Here is a 23196-nt window from a genome sequence, read left to right as displayed (position 1 = left end):
GCCTGCTCTCCCATTCAGCATGATGATGATTGATCCTCTATCTCAATTCCATACTCCAGCATGCTCTCCATAGCCCTTTGACACCTTTAGAATCTAGAAATCTATCTGTTTCCTTCTTAAATATATTTAGTGATTTGGCCTCCAAAGCCTTCTATGATAGAGAATTTCACAGGTGCACCACCCTCTGAATGAAGCAGTTTCTCTTCATCTCAGTCCTATATGATCTCACCCATATCCTGAGACTGTGACCCCTTGCACTACACACTGGATTGTGATCACATCCCTTCAGTACTTCTCGCTCAGTTGCACAAGTAGCTGCCAAAATTCCTGCTTTCTCCGAAGAGAGCTGCATGCGTGTGTTAGAACAGCACTTTCTTGCGTGCTGGTTCTCAACGAATGAAGCTTGACCTTCTCAGTAAGGATTTGATGACTTTGGGCAGATGACAAATATGCTCCTTTTATCACCACCTGAAGTTGACCCTAATTTGTGGGGCAGCAAGGTAGCACAGGGACAGCATGGTAGCACAGGGGCAGCACGCTAGCACAGGGGCAGCACAGTGGAACTGGGGCAGCACAGGGTTAGCACAGTTGCTTCACAGCTCCAGGGTCCCAGGTTCGATTCCCGGCTTGGGTCATGGTCTATGTGGAGTCTGCCCGTTCTCCCCGTGTCTGCGTGGGTTTCCTCCCGGTGCTCCGGTTTCCTCCCAGTCCACAGGTTAGGTGGATTGGCCATGATAAATTGCCCTCAGTGTCCAAAAACGTTAGGTGGTGTTACTTGGTTACGGGGATAGGGTGGATGCGTGGGCTTAAGTAGGATGCTCTTTCCAAGGGCCGGTGCAGACTCGATGGGCCGATTGGCCTCCTTCTGCACTGTAAATTCTATGATTCTAATTTAAAATCTCCCCACATATTGCAGCGAGGGGGATAGATATAAATACAATACAAGCAGAATCATATCACAGGACAACGGGACTGGAATTAAGTGTAAAGCAGAGAAAATGTTAACTGAAGAAGTTCTGATCAAGCAGAGCTGAAAAAGATGGCAGGAAAAGTTTAATTAGGCTAAATCCTGAGAAACAGACAGCAGGAGATATTAAAGCTAGAACAGTTTGAACGAAAATATATACTTTATTTTTGAAAGCTATAAATGTGAACTACAACAACATGTCAAATGAACATTAGATATTCTAATTAAATTTATAATAAATGTTATACTTGCCTTCAATTTATAATTTATAGAAAGATTTAGTATAATAAAAATGTGGGGTCTTAGCTTGGGAATGTGATTAATACTTCCAGGTATATAAGTAGTTATAGATATTCTAAAATGTGCATTGTATATTAAATATATACAAATAATTGCTTGTAGATAATAGGAGTGATTTGTAGTTGACTATTATTCAGGCAATATGTTCATACAATCATACAATGATACTGCACAGAAGGAGACTATTTGACTTGTTTTGATAAATCTGTGCAATTAATCTCACAGCTGTCTTATTCATCCTCCACAACCTTGTTACATTTTTATTCCCTTTAGGGTTCATCAAATTCTCTTTTGCATGTTATTATTAAATCTATTTCTGCCATCCTTTCAAGCAGTTTTTCAAAGATTTACAATTCACATCAATCATTTACTTAGATGAGGGGTCAAAGTGTAGTGTACCAGGTTTACTGACAATACAAAATTAAGTGGGAAAGGAAGCAATGAGGAGGACACAAAGGGCAGAATTCTATGATAATGGGGCTATGTCCCCATGCCCGCGAGGAAAGGGGCGCGAATCACTCTGGACTTTCCTGGAGAAAGTGATTCTCCATTTTGCAGGGGACCAGCAGGGCCCCGGAGTGCTCCTCACAGCTCCAGCTGCTGAAGCGGGGCCCTGCACTTCCGGCCGTGGGATTTGGGAAGGAAAATAATCATGTGAGAGGTTTCCTTCAATGGGACTTTCACTGGCTGTTTTGGGTTGAAGTTTTCTAAAATCTAAGTGGGGCAACTTTTTTGAAAGGGAATATAGAATGCTCTAGAGTCTAGAAGAATGATATAATTCTTCAGGGGCTTGACCAGGTAGACGTTGGGAGGATATTTCCTCTTGATGGGGAGTCTAGAACATATGGGCCTGGATTTTTCAGATCTGCTGTGGTGCCTCATACTAACCCGCACATTTAACCTGTACTGGTGGAAATTGGGGTTGCTGGGTATGGGGTTAGAATTGGGTCCCAGATACAATCTTTAAACCTTCACTCAGTACCTCTGACTCAGACAAATAATTTTCTCTTAACTGACTGCCTTAGAATGTTATATCTGAAAAAAGTTTTGAAAATCTAATTCTGAACTATATCAAGCCGAATTGCATATATTTACACACTTTTGGAATAGCTAAAACACAAAACTATTAATAACCGATCTTAAAATTAATTGGGGATTGAGTAGAAGACAAGATGGTGATGTCACATTGTCAGCCTGATTTGGAAAGAAAATTGGACGGAATGTAAAATTGTCTGCTGATTTGCTATCGCTCACAGCAAATTTCATTCCTGTTAGCTCTTGCGCCATCTCTGAGAAAGATCTCTGGGGTTTAGATTTTCCAAATAGCATTCCTTAGCCATCAGTGGTGATCCATTTATTACGATACCATTGGCATTAAAATACCTCCAACAAGAAATATTGGGCTGGATTTTCCGCACTCTGCGCTGAAATCGCGTTTGGTGATGGGGCGGAGAATCGAGTTTCCCGCATGAAATCGGGACCGGCAGCAGTTCGGCAATTCTCCGTCCCCCGAAAAGCAGCGTACTCCCGTGCGGAGAATCCACCACCTGAGGCCATTGCCAGAAGCCCTCCCTGCTATTCTCCGCCTTCGACCTGCCGAATTCCCAACGGCATGGATGTAATCTGGGCCTGCTGGTCGTGATACTCGCGAGGCGGCTGCGGACTCAGTCCGCAGGTGCCACAGTCGGGGGCAGGCCGATCGGACGGTGGGGGGGGGGCTTATTTGGGACTGGACTTTTATTGTGCGGGCGGTCCAGGTCGGGCGCACGGCTGATCGGGAGCACTATTTCTGCAGTCCAGGTCCGCGATCTGAGTCCGCCATGGAGCATGGTGAGGCCGCCGCCCTGTGCATACACGGCCTCTGACCCGGAGGTTTGGGGGCCCTATCGGCAGCTGGAGCTGCAAACTCCACGACAGCTGCCTGCTATCCCCCTGCAAGGCTGTGAATCTGTGGCTTTTGACGCCAGTTTTTCTGGTCTAAAAGACCACAGTTTTCACGGCAGCCTGGGGACATAGTCCCTGAAACGGAGAATCCAGCCCATTATGTCAGGTATAGTTAGAGGGATATGTACAAGCTGTTTCTCACTGTTCAAATAAGCATTTATTTTAGATCTACTTATATTCCTAAGCTGAAGCACACCCCATCTGGTTGACTGAAGTGGAAATTTTCCTTTCTTACCTGGCCTGACCTATATGTGATACTACACCCACAGCATTGTGGTTGACTCTCAACTATCCTCTGAAATGGCCTCACAAGCACTTTAGTTATTTTCAAGAAGACTGCTCATTTACACCTTCTCAAGGGAAAGTTGGGATGGGTTTTAAATATTGGCCTCACCTGTGAACAACTAAACAAAGGAAATGCTCATCTTGGGAAAGCTTGAAAATTAAGGTGAATCTGAGAACAGGAGGAAAAGGCAAATCCTTGACGTATCTGATCAAATATTCCAAGGGTTCTCTGTCCTTTTCCAAAGTTCATATGAAGAAAGACTCACAGCTGAAACTAAATTTCTCCAGCATGTTTCCAGCATCTACCATACATCCCTCTGTATTCCCCTGTGTGGTCACCATAATTATGCAGTAGTTTACTTTACATCTTACGTCAAGAAACTGAAAGAGGATCAATTTCTTCCATTGCCCCAAATACCATTTCATGCTTACGTGAAAAATAGATTAATGAATTATAGACTGTATACACTGAGAAAGTATTAACACCTTGTGATCAATAAATCAGCCAAGATCTTTGACATAAATACAAAGCAAATGACTTAACCACCCACTCCTAAACCACCAAGTGTGGCTTTCAGAAATTTCTTATTCACTAATGAAACTCAGAAGTTGAAAACAGTGCCAATATTTTCCTGGTTTGGACTGCTAGCCTCCCAGAGAGTACAGCAAGTTTTAATAAACGACACTTACCCTGGAATACAAGGTCCACATTCTGCATCAATCTCTGCAGTGCCTGGCGTCAAGACAGTAGCTCGAAAGAAACCCTCACAATCTTTGTGCCTTCTGCAGATCTGATATACACCCTTTGAGAATTTTCCAGCCTGACAAGGCTGGCAGGCATAGGATTCATCTTTAATTCCATATCCACAGTTCTAAAAAAAAAACATATGAATTAGAGGCCATTGATGATTTGTGTTTAAAAAATTAACTTGCACAGTAGGAGTGTGATGCAAGGGACTATATCAGTAAAATATGGATCCATGCTTATTCCATATGTGTGGCACTAACCATCAAGAAAGGAAGAGTTTGATTTTTCTTCCATCAATGAGGCGCTGAGGGAAATGTACAGCACAAAGCTGTTAATGATTTAATTTGGTGCTTTAATTTGTATTTAATCTGATTCAAAACAGATGTGTTCAATAAAATTGATGAGTTACAGGTGCTGATTGCATTGTGGCAATATGATGTTGTGGCCTTCACAGGGGCTCAAGGAAGGGCAGGACTGAGTGCTAAATATACCTCAATAAAAGGTGTTCAGGAAAGACAAGAAAAGAAAAGGGGGAACGGTAACATTAATGATTAATGAAAATATCGATGTGCTGGAGAAAGAGGACATCCCAGAGGAGCCAAGGACACAATCTTTTTGGCCAAAACTGAGGAACAAAAAAGGTGCAATTCCAAGTCGTGGTGCACATTGGTACCAACGCTGTAGGTAGGAAAAAGGGTGTGGAGGTAATAAACAAGTTTAGGGAGTTAGGCTGGAAGTTAAAGGCCAGGACAGACAGAGTTGTCATCTCTGGTTTGTTGCCGGTGCCACGTGATAGCGAGGCTAGGAATAGGGAGAGAGTGCAGTTGAACACGTGGCTGCAGAAATGGTGTAGGAGGGAGGGCTTCAGGTATTGGGATAATTGGAGCGCATTCTGGGGAAGGTGGGACCTGTACAAGCAGGACGGGTTGCATCTGAACCAGAGGGGCACCAATATCCTGGGGGGGAGGTTTTCTAGTACTCTTCGGGAGGGTTTAAACTAATTTGGCAGGGGAATGGGAACCGGATCTGTAGTCCAGCAACTAAGGTAGACATTAGTCAGGACGCCAAAGCACGTAGTGATGAAGTGTGGAAGGTAACAATGACAAAGGAGAGTACTTGCAGGCAAGGAGATGGGTTGAAGTGTGTATACTTTAATGCAAGAAGCATCAGGAATAAGGTGGGTGAACTTAAGGCATGGATCTGTACTTGGGACTATGATGTGGTGGCCATCACGGAAACTTGGATAGAAGAGGGGCAGAAATGGTTGTTGGAGGTCCCTGGTTATAGATGTTTCAACAAGATTAGGGAGGATGGTAAAAGAGGTGGGGGGTGGCATTGTTAATTAGAGATAGTATAACAGCTGCAGAAAGGCAGTTCGAGGGGGATCTGCCTACTGAGGTAATATGGGTTGAAGTTAGAAATAGGAAAGGAGCAGTCACCTTGTTGGGAGTTTTCTATAGGCCCCCCAATAGCAGCAGAGATGTGGAGGAACAGATTGGGAAACAGATTTTGGAAAGGTGCAGAAGTCACAGGGTAGTAGTCATGGGCGACTTCAACTTCCCAAACATTGAGTGGAAACTCTTTAGATCAAATAGTTTGGATGGGGTAGTGTTTGTGCAGTGTGTCCAGGAAGCTTTTCTAACACAGTATGTAGATTGTCCGACCAGAGGGGAGGCCATATTGGATTTAGTACTTGGTAATGAACCAGGGCAGGTGATAGATTTGTTAGTGGGGTAGCATTTTGGAGGTAGTGACCACAATTCTGTGACTTTCACTTTAGTAATGGAGAGGGATAGGTGCGAGCAACAGGGCAAGGTTTATAATTGGGGGAAGGGTAAATACAATGCTGTCAGACAAGAATTGAAGTGCAGAAGTTGGGAACATAGGCTGTCAGGGAAGGACACAAGTGAAATGTGGAACTTGTTCAAAGAACAGGTACTGCGTGTCTTTGATATGTATGGCCCTGTCAGGCAGGGAAGAGATGGTCGAGTGAGGGAACCATGGTTGACAAGAGAGGTTGAATGTCTTGTTAAGAGGAAGAAGGAGACTTATGTAAGGCTGAAGAAACAAGGTTCAGACAGGGCGCTGGAGGGATACAAGATAGCCAGGAGGGAACTGAAGAAAGGGATTAGGAGAGCTAAGAGAGGGCATGAAAAATCTTTGGCGGGTAGGATCAAGGAAAACCCCAAGGCCTTTTACACATTTGTGAGAAATATGAGAATGACTAGAGCGAGGGTAGGTCCGATTAAGGACAGTAGCGGGAGATTGTGTATTGAGTCTGAAGAGATAGGAGAGGTCTTGAACAAGTATTTTTCTTCAGTAATTACAAACGAGAGGGGCCATATTGTTGGAGACGACAGCGTGAAGCAGACTGATAAGCTTGAGGAGATACTTGTCAGGAAGGAAGATGTGTTGCGCGTTTTGAAAAACTTGAGGATAGACAAGTCCCCCGGGCCTGACGGGATATATCCAAGGATTCTATGGGAAGCAAGAAATGAAATTGCAGAGCCGTTGGCAATGATCTTTTCGTCCTCGCTGTCAACAGGGGTGGTACCAGAGGATTGGAGAGTGGCGAATGTCGTGCCCCTGTTCAAAAAAGGGAATAGGGATAACCCTGGGAATTACAGGCCAGTTAGTCTTACTTCGGTGGTAGGCAAAGTAATGGAAAGGGTACTGAGGGATAGGATTTCTGAGCATCTGGAAAGGCATTGCTTGATTAGGGATAGTCAGCACGGATTTGTGAGGGGTAGGTCTTGCCTTACAAGTCTTATTGAATTATTTGACGAGGTGACCAAGCATGTGGATGAAGGTAAAGCAGTGGATGTAGTGTACATGGATTTTAGTAAGGCATTTGATAAGGTTCCCCATGGTAGGCTTATGCAGAAAGTAAGGAGGCATGGGATAGTGGGAAATTTGGCCAGTTGGATAACAAACTGGCTAACCGATAGAAGACAGAGAGTGGTGGTGGATGGTAAATATTCAGCCTGGAGCCCAGTTATCAGTGGCGTACCGCAGGGATCAGTTCTGGGTCCTCTGCTGTTTGTGATTTTCATTAACGACTTGGATGAGGGAGTTGAAGGGTGGGCCAGTAAATTTGCAGATGATACGAAGATTGGTGAAGTTGTGGATAGTGAGGAGGGCTGTTGTCGGCTTCAAAGAGACATAGATAGAACGCAGAGCTGGGCTGAGAAGTGGCAGATGGAGTTTAACCCTGACAAGTGTGAGGTTGTCCATTTTGGAAGGACAAATATGAATGCGGAATACAGGGTTAATGGTAGGGTTCTTGGCAATGTGGAGGAGCAGAGAGATCTTGGGGTCTATGTTCATAGTTCTTTGAAAGTTGCCACTCAAGTGGATAGAGCTGTGAAGAAGGCCTATGGTGTGCTAGCGTTCATTAGCAGAGGGATTGAATTTAAGAGCCGTGAGGTGATGATGCAGCTGTACAAAACCTTGGTCAGGCCACGTTTGGAGTACTGTGTGCAGTTCTGGTCACCTCATTTTAGGAAGGATGTGGAAGCTTTGGAAAAGGTGCAAAGGAGATTTACCAGGATGTTGCCTGGAATGGAGAGTAGGTCATACGAGGAAAGGTTGAGGGTGCTAGGCCTTTTCTCATTAGAACGGAGAAGGATGAGGGGCGACTTGATAGAGGTTTATAAGATGATCAGGGGAATAGATAGAGTAGACAGTCAGAGACTTTTTCCCCGGGTGGAACACACCATTACAAGGGGACATAAATTTAAGATAAATGGTGGAAGATATAGAGGGGATGTCAGAGGTAGGTTCTTTACCCAGAGAGTAGTGGGGGCATGGAATGCACTGCCTGTGGTAGTAGTTGAGTCGGAAAAGTTAGGGACCTTCAAGCGGCTATTGGATAGGTACTTGGATTAGGGTAGAATAATGGAGTGTAGGTTAACTTCTTAAGGGCAGCACGGTAGCATTGTGGATAGCACAATTGCTTCACAGCTTAAGGGTCCCAAGTTCGATTTCGACTTGGGTCACTGTCTGTGTGGAGTCTGCACATCCTCCCCGTGACTGCGTGGGTTTCCTCCGGGTGCTCCGGTTTCCTCCCACAGTCCAAAGATGTGCAGGTTGGGTGGATTGGCCATGAAAAATTGTCCAAAATTCTATGATTAACCTAGGACAAAAGTTCGGCGCAACATCGTGGGCCGAAGGGCCTGTTCTGTGCTGTATTTCTCTATATCCATTGCTCAGTATAGTGCATGGGTCATCAACTAGCGGGAAGGATGTAGATGAACAAATTTGCAAGGAGGTGCAAAAATGATAGTTATAATGGAGTGGCTTTAATTATCAGAATATAGACTGGGATAGTAGTAGTGTAAAGGACACGGGGGGAGGGGGCAAGAATTCCTCAAGTGTGTTCCAGAAAATTTTGCACAGCTGTATCTTCCCATTCCAACACGTAAAGAGACACAACCAGACCTGCAGCGGAATTCTCCATTGGCAGCGCACCCACACCTGCAGGTTTCCCGATAACGTGGTGTGGCCACGATGGGAAATCCCATTTGCCGGCTGCCAGGATGGAGCATCTCGCTGCCGGTGCGGGCGCACCAACTAGGAAAACTCGGCTGGTGGATCGGAGAATCCCAACCCTGGTTCTATGAAATGAGCTGGGTCAAGTAGGCACCGCCAGGGACCCAGGTTAATTTCCCAGCTTGGGTCACTGCCTGTCAGCATGTTCTCCCCATGTCTGCGTGGGTTTTCTCCGGGTCCTCCGGTTTCCTCCCATAAGTCCCGTAAGATGTGCTTGTTAGGTGAATTGGACATTTTGAATTCTCCCTCAGTGTACCCAAACAGGTGCCGGAGTGGGGAGACTAGGGGATGTTTACAGTAACTTCATTGCAGTGTTAATGTAAGCCTACTTGTGACACTAATAAAGATTATTATTGAGATCAAATGTGAGCAGCAGAATATTTATGGTTCAGTAATCATTGTAACATAATGGGCGGAGCTTTGAGCCTGCGCCAGCCATCAGGGAGAATGCTGACGTAGGTGGAAAATACGCCAAGATCGCGTTTTCCGATTTTTCAGGCCCCCAGCTGGTACCTGAAAGAGAAATCCAACACAGATGGTGAGGAACCTCATTTAAATACATTGGCATTTCACTGACCAGCACTTCCGCTGGGACTCCCACCCCCACTGAATATTCATCAGCACCGGCGGGATTTACAACAGCGCTATAAAAATGGGAACCTGGCGACCTCACCTCCGAGGAGGATATCGAAGGTGAGCACTCAGCTCTCCATTGCCCTCCAGGATGGCAGTTGCAGAGAGGCACCAATGAGGACACGGGGGACCCAGAGAAGTTCCATTTGAGGCTTGGCCCGGGGTGGGGAGGGGGGGCGGTGGTATTCAGTCTTGATCTCGGGGGTGGGCTGGGTTTCTCGCAGGCCGCAGCAGTCCTTCATGGCTGTGAACCTCTCGGTCTAAAAGGGTCTGGCGGCTGGTTTGCAGGCAGCGCTTCCCATGTCCTCCTGGGCTTGAGGTGATATAACCGCTGAGGGATTGCCCTTCCAGAGTGGCAGCTGGAAAGTGGGTCTGTCTTCCTGACAGCCAAATCATTAAAACTACATAAGAACTAAGAACAGGAGTAGACCATTCAATGAGATCATGGCTGATCTTTTGTGGGCTCAGCTCCACTTTCCTGCCAGAACATCATAACCCTTTATTCTTCAAAAAACTATCTATCTTTATCTTGAAAACATTTAATAAAGGAGCCTCAACTGCTTCACTGGGCAGGGAATTCCATGGATTCACAACCCCTTAGGTGAAGAAGTTCCTCCTAAACTCAGTCCTAAATCTAATTCCCCTTATTTTGAGGTTATGCCCCCTAGTTCTGCTTTGGGCAGTTCTCCAGGGGCGGGATTCTCCATTCCCCCAGCCACGTGTTTCTCGGCAGCGTGCCATTCGCTGCGCAGGATTCGCTACTCCTGCCGCTTGTCAATAGGATTTTCCATCGTTAGGAAACCCACAGGCGGGGGTGAGCTGCCGGCAGGTTAAGAGAATCCCAACGGTTGGAGAATTCCAGCCATTATATTATCACAGGAAAGAGGTAATTGCTCTGGAGAGAGTGCCGAAGAGGTTTACAAGAATTTTGCCAGGGCTAGGAAGGTGTAGCTACGAGGAGAGATTGGATAGGATGGGGTTATTTTCCATGGAGCAAAGAAGCCTGAGAGGTGATTTCATTGAGGTGTACAAAATTATGAGGGGAAGAGATAAAGTGGACAGGATAAAATTATTTCCCTTGGTGGAGAATTCTAAAACCAGGTAACATAGATTCGAGATAAGTGACAGAAGCTGTAGAGGGGCATGAGGAAGAACTTTTTTACATAGAGGGTAATGGGAGTCTGGAGTTCGCTAACCAAGTTGGCGGTGGAGGCAAAGACCCTAAACTCTTTTAAAAAGCACCTGATTCTGCACCTTAAATGCTCTAAGCTTCAAGGCTATAGACAGGGTACAGGAAGCTGGGATTCGAAAAGGAACATGGGTGTCCTCAGGCTGGCATGGACAAGATGGGCCAAATGGCCTCCTTCTGTGCTCCACCTTTTCAGTAATAATGGCAAAATTCATATGACTTCATATAGTTTCCCAACTACAGCATTCCAAAAGTATGATCTAGTATGGTATTTGACTTTACTGAAATTTGTTTGTCTCTTCTATAGCAAATAAAACTATGAGCCACACTGGCATTTGCCTTTATTTATGTGTTACTGGCCCAACAACTAAAAATAATGGGCAAGCATGAATGTGAATATCCTAATGTTGCTGTCTGAGTTGTGCCACTCTTTCCCCTCCGCCGCCCCGCAAGATCAAGCCGCCACGTCTTGAGGGGAAAGACGGCAACCGCGCATGCGCGGGTTTGAGCTGTCCAACCCACGCATGCGTGACTGACATCATTAGGCTCCGCCGCGGTGTCATTCTTGGCGCGCCAGGCCTTGAAGCCAGGGACAAGGCCCGGCCGCCAGGTTTCCCGGTACGGCCCGCCTATCCACCCGGGTAGGGGAGAATAGGGGGCCGGGAGAGGCTACGGACGCCGTCGTGAACCTCTCCAGGTTTCACGACGGCGACGGGCCTTGCGGAGAATTCCGCCCAAGGAGTTCACTAGTGTTGTTGTGATCATAAATCCTTCAACCAATATCACTATGAAAAAATTAACTGGTCATTTGTTTCAATGCCTTGCTGTGAAGAAACGACTGCTGGATCAATCAACTAGGTGTTTGTTTTGGGCATGAAAGCCACTATGTCAGTACAGAAAAAACACTGGCCTCTAATGTGTTGGGTAAGCTGGGTCTATGTGGACTGCATTTGATGCAATGTAGAGAGAGACAGGCTTCCAACACTTGATGAGATGCAACACGATTTTATTCAACATCTAACTATATTAAATGCTTAACTGTGGGTTGACACTATGCTGACTTGACTGGAGACCTGAGGCTAGCCTGACCAGACTAACTGACGTTTGCTAAATGGTGTTTGCACTGGTACTGCTCACAAGCTCTGACTGCCTCAGAGGCTTGGTCCCGAGAGAGCGGGAAAACTGGTGCCCTGTGGCTTTATAGTGGTCGTGTCCTGTCTGGTGATTGGCTGCTGTGTTCTGTGTGCTCACTGGTCATCCTGTGTGTCAATCACTGCCCGTCTGCACTCCACCATATACATGGATGTATATTATGACATCTCCCCCCTTTTTTTTCTAAAAAAAAATGTGTTCAGGTCAATAAATAATGAATATGTGTACAGGTACTTGACTATATACAGAACATACTAACTTATATATATGGGAAGGTGCAGATAGAGGGCAGATAACACGAGAAAAAAACGATATGTACAGATGTCAAAACGATGAGATAACAAGGTAATGCAACAGTCAGTCTATAAATTTAGTCTCTGTGGTGGACGACGAGTTCTGGTTGACCGAATGAGGATTTGGCTCTGTTGAGTCGGAGGCCATGCTCGTGGATCCTGTGGAACACCCGCTTGAGGCGAGCGATGTGCTCTTGAGGAGTTGTGGACCAGATTATGACATCGACGACGTACACTCGCACCCCCTCAATGCCCTCCATCATTTGTTCCATTATGTGGTGGAATACCTCTGAGGCAGAGATGATGCCAAAGGGCATTTGGTTGTAGCAGTAGCGACCGAACGGGGTATTGAATGTGCTCAGCTTGCGACTGGACACGTCCAGCTGTATTTGCCAGAACCCCTTGGAGGCATCCAGCTTCGTGAAGAATTTGGCATGAGCCATCTCGCTGGTTAGCTCTTCTCGTTTAGGTCTTGGGTAGTGTTCCCTCATGATGTTGCAGTTTAAATCTTTGAGGTCGATACAGATCCCCTGACGGCTTCTTGACCCAAAGTATGGAGCTAATCCAGTCCGTGGGTTCCGTGACCTTTGAAATGACGCCCTGGTCCTGGAGGTCTTGCAGCTGCTGCTTGAGGCGGTCCTTGAGGGGTGCCGGCACCTGACGTGGCTTCAGCAGGATTTTGTATCGGTATGGGAGTATGCCTATACCGCCGAACACGCTATGGTAATGCGCTATAATGTCATCGAGTTAAGCCTGGAAATTATCATCTGGTGAGGCTGTTGCCTGTGCGGATGACATGGTGTGAACCCGCTGTACTAGGTTCAGGAGTTTGCAGGCCCGAGCACCGAGCAGAGAAGCTCTGTCGCTTCCTACGATTTCAAATTGCAGCGTCGCTTTCAATGACCTATTGGACACCGCAAGCTGGCATGAGCCACTGGCAGCAATGGCATTGCCACTGTAGTTGAGGAGCTGGCAGACCGATGGAAGAATGCTTGGTCTGACGCGGATGGTGTCGAGGTCAGATTTTGAAATGAGGTTTGCTGAAGCGCCGGTGTCCAGCTTGAAACGTATGCGAGCCTTATTAACAGTAAGAGTAACACATCATTCATGGTGAGGGGTAGGCTGCAGGGAGAGAAGGTGGTGCTGGTGAACGTATATGCCCCGAATTGGGATGATGCCAGCTTCATGAGGCGATTGTTGGGCCGCATCCCGGACCTGGAGGCAGGGGGCCTGATCATGGGGGGAGACTTTAACACAGTGCTGGATCCCACACTGGACCGGTCCAGTTCAAGGACGGGTAGGAGACCGGCGGCGGCCAAAGTGCTGAGGGGATACATGGACCAGATGGGAGGGGTAGATCCCTGGAGGTTTGGGAGACCGAGAGCGCGGGAGTATTCCTTTTTCTCTCACGTCCATAGGGTTTATTCCCGGATAGACTTTTTTGTCCTGAGCAGGGGATTGATCCCGAGGGTGCAGGATGCCGAGTACTCGGCCATAGCGATTTCGGACCATGCCCCGCACTGGGTTGATCTGGAGATGGGAGAGGCGTGGGACCAGCGCCCGCTTTGGCGCCTGGATGTGGGGATGCTGGCGGAGGAGGAGGTGTGTAAGAGGGTTTGGAGAAGCATTGAGGGGTATCTGGATACCAACGACACAGGGGAGGTCCAGGTGGGAATGGTCTAGGAGGCTCTGAAAGCAGTGATCCGGGGGGAGCTGATCTCCATCCAGGCCCACAGGGAAAGGAGGGAGAGGAAGGAGAGGGAGAGACTGGTGGGAGAGCTTCTGGAGGTGGACAGGAGATTATGCGGAGGCACCGGAGGAAGGGTTTCTGGGAGAACGGCGCAGGTTGCAGGCCAATTTTGACTTGTTGACTACCAGAAAGGTGGAGACACAGTGGAGGAGGGCGCAGGGCGCGGTATATGAGTATGGAGAGAAGGCGAGCAGGATGTTGGCGCATCAGCTCCGTAGGCGAGATGCGGCTAGGGAAATTGGGGGAGTGAAGGATGGGGGTGGAAATGTAGTGCAGAAGGGGACAGAAGTAAACGGGGTCTTTAGGGACTTTTAGGAGGGATTGTACTGGTCGGAACCTCCGAGGGGGAGAGAGGGGATGGAGAGCTTCATGAGCAGGCTATGTTTCCCAAGGGTTCAAGAGAGGCTGGTAGAGGGGCTGGGGGCGCCGATAGAGTTGGAGGAGCTAGTCAGGGGGATCGGGCAAATGTAGTCAGGTAAGGCCCCGGGGCCGGACGGGTTCCTGGCAGAATTTTACAAAAAATATGCGGACCTGGTGGGCCCCCTGCTGGTGCGAACTTTCAATGAGGCGTGGGAGGGGGGGGGGGGGGCTTTGCCCCCGACGATGTCGCGGGCACTGACCTCTTTGATCCTAAAACGGGATAAGGACCCCTTGCAGCGCGGATCATATAGGCCTATCTCGCTCCTTAACGTAGACGCTAAGTTGCTGGCGAAGATCCTGGCTACCAGGATAGAGGATTGTGTGCCAGAGGTAATTCATGAAGATCAGACAGGATTTGTCAAGGGGCGACAGCTCAACACGAATGTGCGGAGACTGCTCAATGTTATCATGATGCCGGCAGTGGAGGGGAGGCGGAGATAATGGTGGCGCTGGACGCAGAGAAAGCGTTTGATAGAGTTGAGTGGGGGTACCTGTGGGAGGTGATGGAGAGGTTTGGATTTGGGGAGGGATTCATCAAATGGGTGAGGCTGCTTTACGCGGCGCCGATGGCGAGTGTAGTCACAAATGGAAGGAGATCGGAGTATTTTAGGCTCTATCGTGGGACCAGGCAGGGGTGTCCCCGGTCCCCCCTGCTCTTTGCGCTGGCAATTGAACCGCTGGCCATGGCGTTGAGGGAGTCAGGGAAGTGGAGGGGTCTGGTGCGGGGTGGGGAGGAGCACCGGGTATCGCTGTATGCGGACGACCTGCTGTTATATGTGGCGGACCCAGAGGGGGGAATGCCGGGGGTGATGAAGCTGTTAGCGGAATTTGGGGGCTTCTCGGGCTATAAGCTAAACTTAGGAAAGAGCGAGGTATTTGTAGTGCGCCCGGGAGATCAGGAGGGGGGAATTGGGAGGCTCCCCTTCAGGAGGGCAGTGAAGAGTTTCAGGTACCTGGGGGTGCAGGTGGCCAGGAGTTGGGGGGCTCCTCATAAGCTTAACTTCACCAGACTAGTGGAACAGATGGAGGAGGAATTTAAAAGGTGGGACATGGTGCCGCTATCGCTGGCGGGCCGAGTGCAATCCGTCAAAATGACGGTTCTCCCGAGGTTCTTGTTCCTCTTCCAGTGCTTGCCCAGCTTTATCCCTAGGGCCTTTTTTTAAAGGGTGACCAGCAGCATCATGGGATTTGTTTGAGCGCATGGCACTCCGAGGGCGAAGAGGGTCTTCTTGGAGCGGAGTAGAGATGGGGGGGGGGGGGGCTGGCGTTGCCCAACCTCTCGGGGTACTACTGGACGGCCAACGTGTCGATGGTTCGTAAGTGGGTGTGGAGGGGGAGGGGGCAGTATGGAAACGGATGGAGAGAGCGTCCTGTGGGGATACAAGCCTGGGGGCCCTGGTAACGGCGCCGTGGCCGCTCCCTCCCACGAGGTATACCACGAGTCCGGTGGTGGCGGCTGCCCTCAAGATTTGGGGGCAGTGGAGGCGACATAGGGGAGAAGTGGGGGGCTCGATGGAGGCTCCGTTAAGGGGGAACCATAGGTTCGTCCCGGGGAACATGGATGGGGGATTTCGGGGATGGTATAGAGCGGGCATTAGACAGCTGAGGGACCTGTTTATCGACGGAAGGTTTGCGAGCCTGGGGGAGTTGGAGGATAAATTTGGGCTCCCGCCGGGAAACATGTTTAGGTATCTGCAGGTAAAGGCATTTGCTAGACGGCAGGTGGAGGGATTCCCTGCGCTCCCCGCGAGGGGGGTGAGTGACAGGGTGCTTTCGGGGGTCTGGGTCGGGGAGGGGAAGATATCCGATATCTACAAGCTTATGCAGGAGGTGGAAGAGGCGTCAGTAGAGGAGCTGAAAACGAAGTGGGAGGGGGAACTGGGGGAACAGATCGAAGACGGGACATGGGCTGATGCCCTGGAGAGGGTAAATTCTTCCTCCTCGTGTGCGCGGCTAAGCCTCATTCAATTCAAGGTGCTGCATAGGGCTCACATGACTGGGACGAGGATGAGTAGGTTCTTTGGGGGTGAAGATAGGTGTGTCAGGTGCTCGGGGAATCCAGCGAACCATGCCCATATGTTCTGGGCATGCCCGGCATTGGAGGAGTTCTGGAAGGGGGTGGCGAGGACGGTGTCAAGGGTGGTGGGATCCAGGGTCAAGCCAGGATGGGGACTCGCGATCTTTGGGGTTGGGGTAGAGCCGGGAGTGCAGGAGGTGAAAGAGGCCGGTGTTTTGGCCTTTGCATCCCTAGTAGCCCGGCGAAGGATTTTGCTACAATGGAAGGACGCGCGGCCCCCAAGCGTGGAGACCTGGATCAATGACATGGCAGGCTTCATTAGCTTGAGAATGTCAAATTCGCCCTGAGAGGATCGGTGCAACGGCTCTTTAAACAGTGGCAACCTTTCCTCGACTTTCTGGCTCAACGATAGGGTACTGGGACAGTAGCAGCAGCAACCCGGGGGGGGGGGGGGGGGGGAGACGTTGATTATGTTTGCTTATTTTATTTAAATTTGATTTAGTTAATTTTAATTTATGGTTAAGTTCTCTTGTTGGGGGGGGGGGGGGGGGGGGAGTGTGATACATGTGATGTTACGGTTTGGGGGGGGATTGTGGGTGTTATGGAGCTGTTAGTTGCATATTACTGCTTGTTGCTATACTTGTTGTTACATTTTTATATTTTCTGTAAAAAATTCCAATAAAAATTATTTTAAAAAAAAGAAAAGAGTAGCACATCACTCGTCGTCCGGATCAACGCTCAGGATTGGGAGGTGTTTCACCATCGTTGAGAGAGGCAGCACATGCTTAGTGATTATGCCCACCTGGAATGGGGATTTGAGGCACTCAGCGTCGGGATCTGGTGGGCTGTTGGGGTCGGAGTCAGTCACGGCCTGAACAGACGCTCCTGCGCTGTGGCTGGGATCGCTGTGTGCTGGGCAGTGGAGCAGATCTGCAAAGGGCCGCGTAGTGGGTCTATGTGGACTGTGTTTGATGCAGTGTAGAGAGAGACAGGCTTCCAACACTTGATGAGATGCAACATGATTTTATTCAACATCTAACTATATTACATGCTTAACTGTGGGTTGACACTATGCTGACTTGCCTGGAGACCTGAGGCTAGCCTGACCAGACTAACTGACGGCCACATGGTGTTTGTACTAGCTGCTGCTCACGAGCTCTGACTGTCTCAGAGGCTGGATCCCGAGAGAGCGGGAAAACTGGTGCCTCTGGCTTTATAGTGGGCGTGTCCTGTCTGGTGATTGGCTGCTGTGTCCTGTGTGCTCACTGATCATCCTGTCTGTCAATCACTGCCTGCCTGCACTCCATCATATACCTGGATGTATATTATGACAGCCTCATCTTCAAAATGATTAAACAAAGGAAGATGCCGGTAGTAATAACTTCTGCAGTAGTTTCTGAGGCACTTAAATGTTAAAAATTATTTTCAATTAATATTGATCATTTATTGCAATTCACAAGAAGCAATTTGCACATAGTCTTGGGAATAATGAAGAGTTTTCAGTTGTTCTTCATTTTGTAACACAGGAGGCAAACACCCTGAACTCCACACAACTGGTCACCAAACTTTTCAAATTTCAGACATTGAACTCTTTGTTCTTGTAAGCACAATGCTATCGCCACATTTAATTCTGCTTTCTAAAACAAGGGCCAGTAATTGTAGCCGGCAAGACTTCCAGATGGCTGTTTTGAAGAATTTAACCAGAAGTTGACCTGAGCGAATTTTGTAACATAAATCCGATAAAACCCAAACCTGGAATTCCTTATAATGATTCCAATCTCAGAGTACAATTATATTTAATTATAAAGTGAGTTGAGCTTGTTTGGTTGCAAATGATGCCAGCCACCACTGTTGATACTCATAATTACAACATAGCAAACACTGAATTGTAATATAGAGCCAAGGCTGTAGCCAGCTGTTTATATAAAAAAGGCAACTAGAGGGATTAACTTTAATGTGACACGTTCATTTTCTAACCCTGGTAAATAGGAATGTTAAGAGGAGGTCCAGCGTTTCCCAACAGCAGGAAGAGAAAGTTTCAAGTGGCAAATCGCATCAATTGATAAGGTACATGTGGTCAGCTCCAGAGCAGTATTTAGAAACCAGAAAATATGGCAACAGTATGTTTTGTAGATCAGAGATAGTGATGAATAGCGACAAGCAAGGAAAGCAGGTCTTAAATATTGAAAGCAAAATAAAATCTATTACAGTAGAGGTTCATAACATTCCACATATTAAAACACAATGAACAAAAATACTGAAACAAAAGACAGGAAAGACCAACTGGCTCACTAAATCTGTCCCCCGCGGGCATGGTACAATTCATGTAAATCATGACTCCTATCCCCTACAACCTCACATCCCCTCCTTCCAACCTGCCAACAACCAGAAATCTCTTAGGAGAGGCAAAAAGAGGGGAAAATGCCTTGTGCAATTGAGAAAAAATATGCCGAATTCCTCTTCCAGTACTCGAGGCAATCAGACAAGTAAATAGAGACATGGGCCGGGATTCTCCCCTACCCGGCAGGGCGGGGGGTTCTGGCGTACCGGAACTGTGAATTCTCCACACCTTTAGGGGCTAGGCCCGCGCTGGAGTGGCTCCCGCTCCGCCGACTGGTGCCAACGGCCTTTGGCGCCATGCCGACCGGCGTCGGGGCTGGCCGAAAGGCCTTCGCCGGTCAGCGTGAGTCCGTGCATGCGCTGGAGCGTCAGCACATCACGTCACCACTGGCGCATGCGCGGTGGAGGGGGTCTCTTCCGCCTCCGGCATGGTGGAGGCCGTGGCGGTGGCGGAAGAAAAAGAGTGCCCCCACGACACAGGCCCGCCCACCGATCGCTGGGCCCCAATCGCGGGCCAGGCCACCGTGGGGGCACCCCCCGGGGTCTGATCTCCTCGCGCCCCACCCCCCCAGGACTTCAGCCCATCGCGGGCCGGAGAATCGGCGCGGGGGGCCCACCGACCGGCGGGACGCGATTCCCGCCCCCGCCAATTCCCGGGTGGCGGAGAATTCAGGCCACGGCGGAGGCGGGATTTACGAAGGCCCCGGGCGATTCCCCGACCCTGCGAGGGGTCGGAGAATTCCGCCCATGGTGACTGGGAGACACATTCCCCAATAAACTGTCACTCCCCATACATAGCTATGACAGCCAGTCAGGAACTTGTCTAGCCTTTGTCTGAAAGTTTACAGTGGATCTGCACTGGTTTAATATCAACAAATTGTTCCAAACTGGAGAAATTCTCTGCACAATGAAATACTTCAAATACTTAATTTAATCTAGTTCCATGCTGCATAGATTATACTTGTCCACTTTATTGACTTTAAGCAATCAAACTCAAACAGCCATGCACATGGGCAGATTCAAATCCATTTACTTAAACAAAGCTCAATTAAATTTTGTCAAACTCTGAACTTCAGATTCTTGCTGCAAAAATATAATTTAGCATTTGTTAACAATCCTTCTGTTGTGTTATGTTCTCTGGGATAACACAGGCTGCAACTTGATGCAGCTTTGACCAAAAGATACTCCAGACTTTGAAGTAAGTTCAATGTGATTTATTGAACCATTAGCACAGTTCTCTACGAGTTTGAATCTCCTGCTAATCTTGTTATAGTAACTCAGTCTAACTAACCAGTCTGCTCTAAGCCACATGGTGGGTGTGATGCTTCTGATCTGCCCCTGTCCTACTCTCTAAGTGTCGCCTGTGGAAAGAGACAGAGCATGTGTGCCCTGTCCTTATATATGGGCTGTGTAATACCCACTTGTGGTAGTGTCACCTCTGGGTGTCGTGACTGCCCATTGGTCGTGTCCTATTCTATGTATTCATTAGCTGTATGCCGTATGTCATGATGTCTCTGGTGCTCCCTCTAGTGTTTACTTAGTCATAGTTTTTTACATGAACCCCTTGTGTATTTACAGTGATGCATATCACCACACCTTCCTTTGAACCTTCTTCAAATCTATCTGTCACTTATGATGTGAGGAGACCAAAACTGATATTCTAAGTGAGATTTAATCAGGGCCTTATACAATAGCAATTTACTAATTCCACAGGCAATACATAACACTTTGTTTGCTTTTACAGTAATCTCATGGCACTGGTCGAGGGCCTTCAGAATTTAAAAACTGTGCATTAACATCCAAGGTTTTCTCCCACTCAACAGAATGGGTCAGAATTTTATGCTTTCACCCACGATGAGTTCTGAGACAGTGGGGGTAGGGGCATGGACAGGATTCCCTCCAGATTCCCATCACGCTGACCTCGCACTGATTTTATGTTGGGGAAGGCACAGCCTTGGACACCTACCCTTGACCCAATTGAGACCCTTAAGTAGCCAATGGACGTCTCCATCAGTACTCCATTAATAACTAGCTTCATGCCCCAAAAATGAAATTGCTTTCTTACTCTAACCCAAATAACACTGCAAATTCCGCACTTTCGGGGGCTGTTGACGGCGGAGTGGTTCGCACAGGTTTTCCCGTCGGCGTGGGGACATAGTCCCGCAAAAGGAAAACCCCGCCCTATTGTATATTTTTGTGACAACTTTCTAAATTCGCGGGTGCAGTGCTGTTGAGATTTATTTTAAAGTTGTAAGAAAAGCAACTTACCGAAACAGGTTCTTCACCTGACTGACACTGAGGACAGGCATGGCAAGCACCAGTGGTCTGATTAAAGTATTCATTTTCCTCACATTCTGAGGAGTAGTCAGCAATAACTGAAGAGGTCAACGATACCTGACATTGAAGGATAGATTGTTAACAGATTGCTAAATGTTTCCGGTACCAAAATATTCACATTAGTTTAAGCATTTAATACCATAAGCAAATAAGCTTGCAAGTAAAAAGAGATAAGACAAAATAAAATAACTTCCCCATAACTAATGCTTTTACCCATTCTTGTAGTAGATAATTGGGCCAGTAATTTCTATTATCCCTACTTCTGAAAGTAAAAAAGGAAATGGTTTTTAAAAAGTCATTTACATGTAATCTGCAGACAAAGGGGGCAGGATCCTCTAATCCTGTGGCAGAGTGTCCACGCCATCATAAACACCGTCGCGTTTTACGACGGCGTGAACGGGCCGACACGATAACTAATTCTGGCTGCAAAAGGGGCCAGCACGGCACTGGAGTGGTTCACGCCGCTCCACCTGCTGTTCCCGGTGCGAACTGGGCGCCCCGGTATCCGCGCATGCGCAGTGCCTTCCTTCAACGTGCCGGCCCCGACGCAACGTGGTGCAGGACTACTGGGGCCGGCGTGGAAGAAACAAGGCCCCAAGCCAGAGAGGCTGGCCCACCGATTGGTGGGCCCCGATCGCGGGCCAGGCCACATCAGAGGCACCCCCGGGGTCGGACCCCCCTTCACCCCCACAGGACACCCCCTGACCCTTCCACGCCGAGGTACCGCTGGCTGAGAGCAGGTGTGGACGGCGCTAGCGGGACTCAGCATTTCCACGACAGCCACTCGGCTCATCTGGACCGAAAATCGGCGAGCCGGCCACGCAGAGCGGCCCCCAACCGGCGTAGCGCCAACCACGCCGACGCCAATGGCGCCAATTCTTCACTCTGCGGAGAATTGCGTGCCGGCGTCGGGGCGGCGTGGCGCGATTCGCGCCAGTCATGGGGATTCTCCGGCCCAGCCCCGGGATGAGAGAATCCCGCCCAGGGAGTCTTTGGTAAAATAATTTCATCAGGAAATAGACTTGAATCTTTGCAGAAGCCCAGTTCACCTTATTAGTGTTGCATTTATATGATTATGATCCTGTCTATAAACTATTGGTTTTGAGATTTCTGTTGGAGTCCCTCTTATAAATATCTTCTGATCACTGTGTCTGGAGGAGAAGAAGCTGATCGCCCTACTTGAATGATTTACGGAAGTGTTTTACAAATATTGCAAAACAAACGATGCAGTATGAAAATTGTACCCAATCCATATTGCACCTCAAAAACACCCACTGAAGTTATACCATGGTGATGATAATGACACAAAGCCATGTTTTCTCATGGCAACAATGTCAGATGAATGCTTTTAACTTGTTTTCTGCAGTGCCTTTAACACCAAAAAGGAAAGAATTGCATTTATATGGGGCTTTTCGTGACCACCAGAGATCTCAAAGTGCTTTACAGCCAAAAAGATATTTTAGAAGTGTAGTCACTGTTGTAATGTAAGAAATATAGCAGCCAACCAAAGCAAGCTCCCACCAACAGCACTGTGGAAAATGCCAGATTTTTTTGTGAGGTGGATTGAGGGAAAAATATTGGTCAGGGATAATAGGGATAACTTGCCTGCTCTTCTTCAAAATAGTGCCATGGAATCTTTTATGTCCACCAGAACAGGTTTACAGTCTCACCCAAAAGACAGCATCCTCAACTGAGCATTGATTTTTGCACTGAAGCCCTGGAATAGGACCTCAGGCCAGAACCTGCTGACACAGTGGTGAGAGTTCTACCGACTGATCAACAGCAGACTTCGGGTAACACGCTAATGGAATATCAAATCAAGCTGGATCTCGCAGATCTCTGAAAACATAATGGTCTTGATTGATTTTAAGTCTGAGTATGTGGGTGGGATTTGAATGAGTTAAAATCTTGCCCACAAATGCTTGTTTGCATGATAGTTTATTTGATAACTATTTATAGGGTGGATTAATGTGAGGGGAGACCAGAAAGCCACCTTTTTTCAATTAAACCCATCCACATAATCATTATGGACTAGAAATTATGATGCATTCTATTTATACCACATGTTTAATTTTGGTGTATGGTTTTGAAAAGTTTCGTTTTTATTTAAAAAAATATTTTGGCTATGAGAGATTGGCGAAATGAGATAATATAATTACAGCTCATCAAATTCCTGGAAAACTACCAAGTGGCAATGAAGGTGGTAATTACCAGCCTGCAGAAATATGGGTAGTTGTATCGAATTATAGGAAAACTTTTCAATGGAAATT

At 47.8% G+C, this 23196-nt stretch overlaps 1 protein-coding gene across 1 annotated transcript in view; it reads right to left on the bottom strand.

Moving 5' to 3' along the window:
• The window catches only part of edar (ectodysplasin A receptor), a 136144-nt gene that overhangs the window by 41889 nt on the left and 71059 nt on the right, over positions 1–23196 (bottom strand). The window contains exons 3-4 of the mRNA XM_038819029.1: positions 20858–20983; positions 4187–4368 (exon numbers count right to left, since the gene is read on the bottom strand). Coding sequence (XP_038674957.1) covers positions 4187–4368; positions 20858–20983 — 308 coding nt within the window. The remainder of the gene's footprint in view (positions 1–4186; positions 4369–20857; positions 20984–23196) is intronic.

The sequence above is a fragment of the Scyliorhinus canicula genome, chromosome 14, assembly GCF_902713615.1.
Source record: "Scyliorhinus canicula chromosome 14, sScyCan1.1, whole genome shotgun sequence".
NCBI classification, from domain to species: domain Eukaryota; kingdom Metazoa; phylum Chordata; class Chondrichthyes; order Carcharhiniformes; family Scyliorhinidae; genus Scyliorhinus; species Scyliorhinus canicula.
This window is presented reverse-complemented; position numbering and strand designations above follow the sequence as displayed.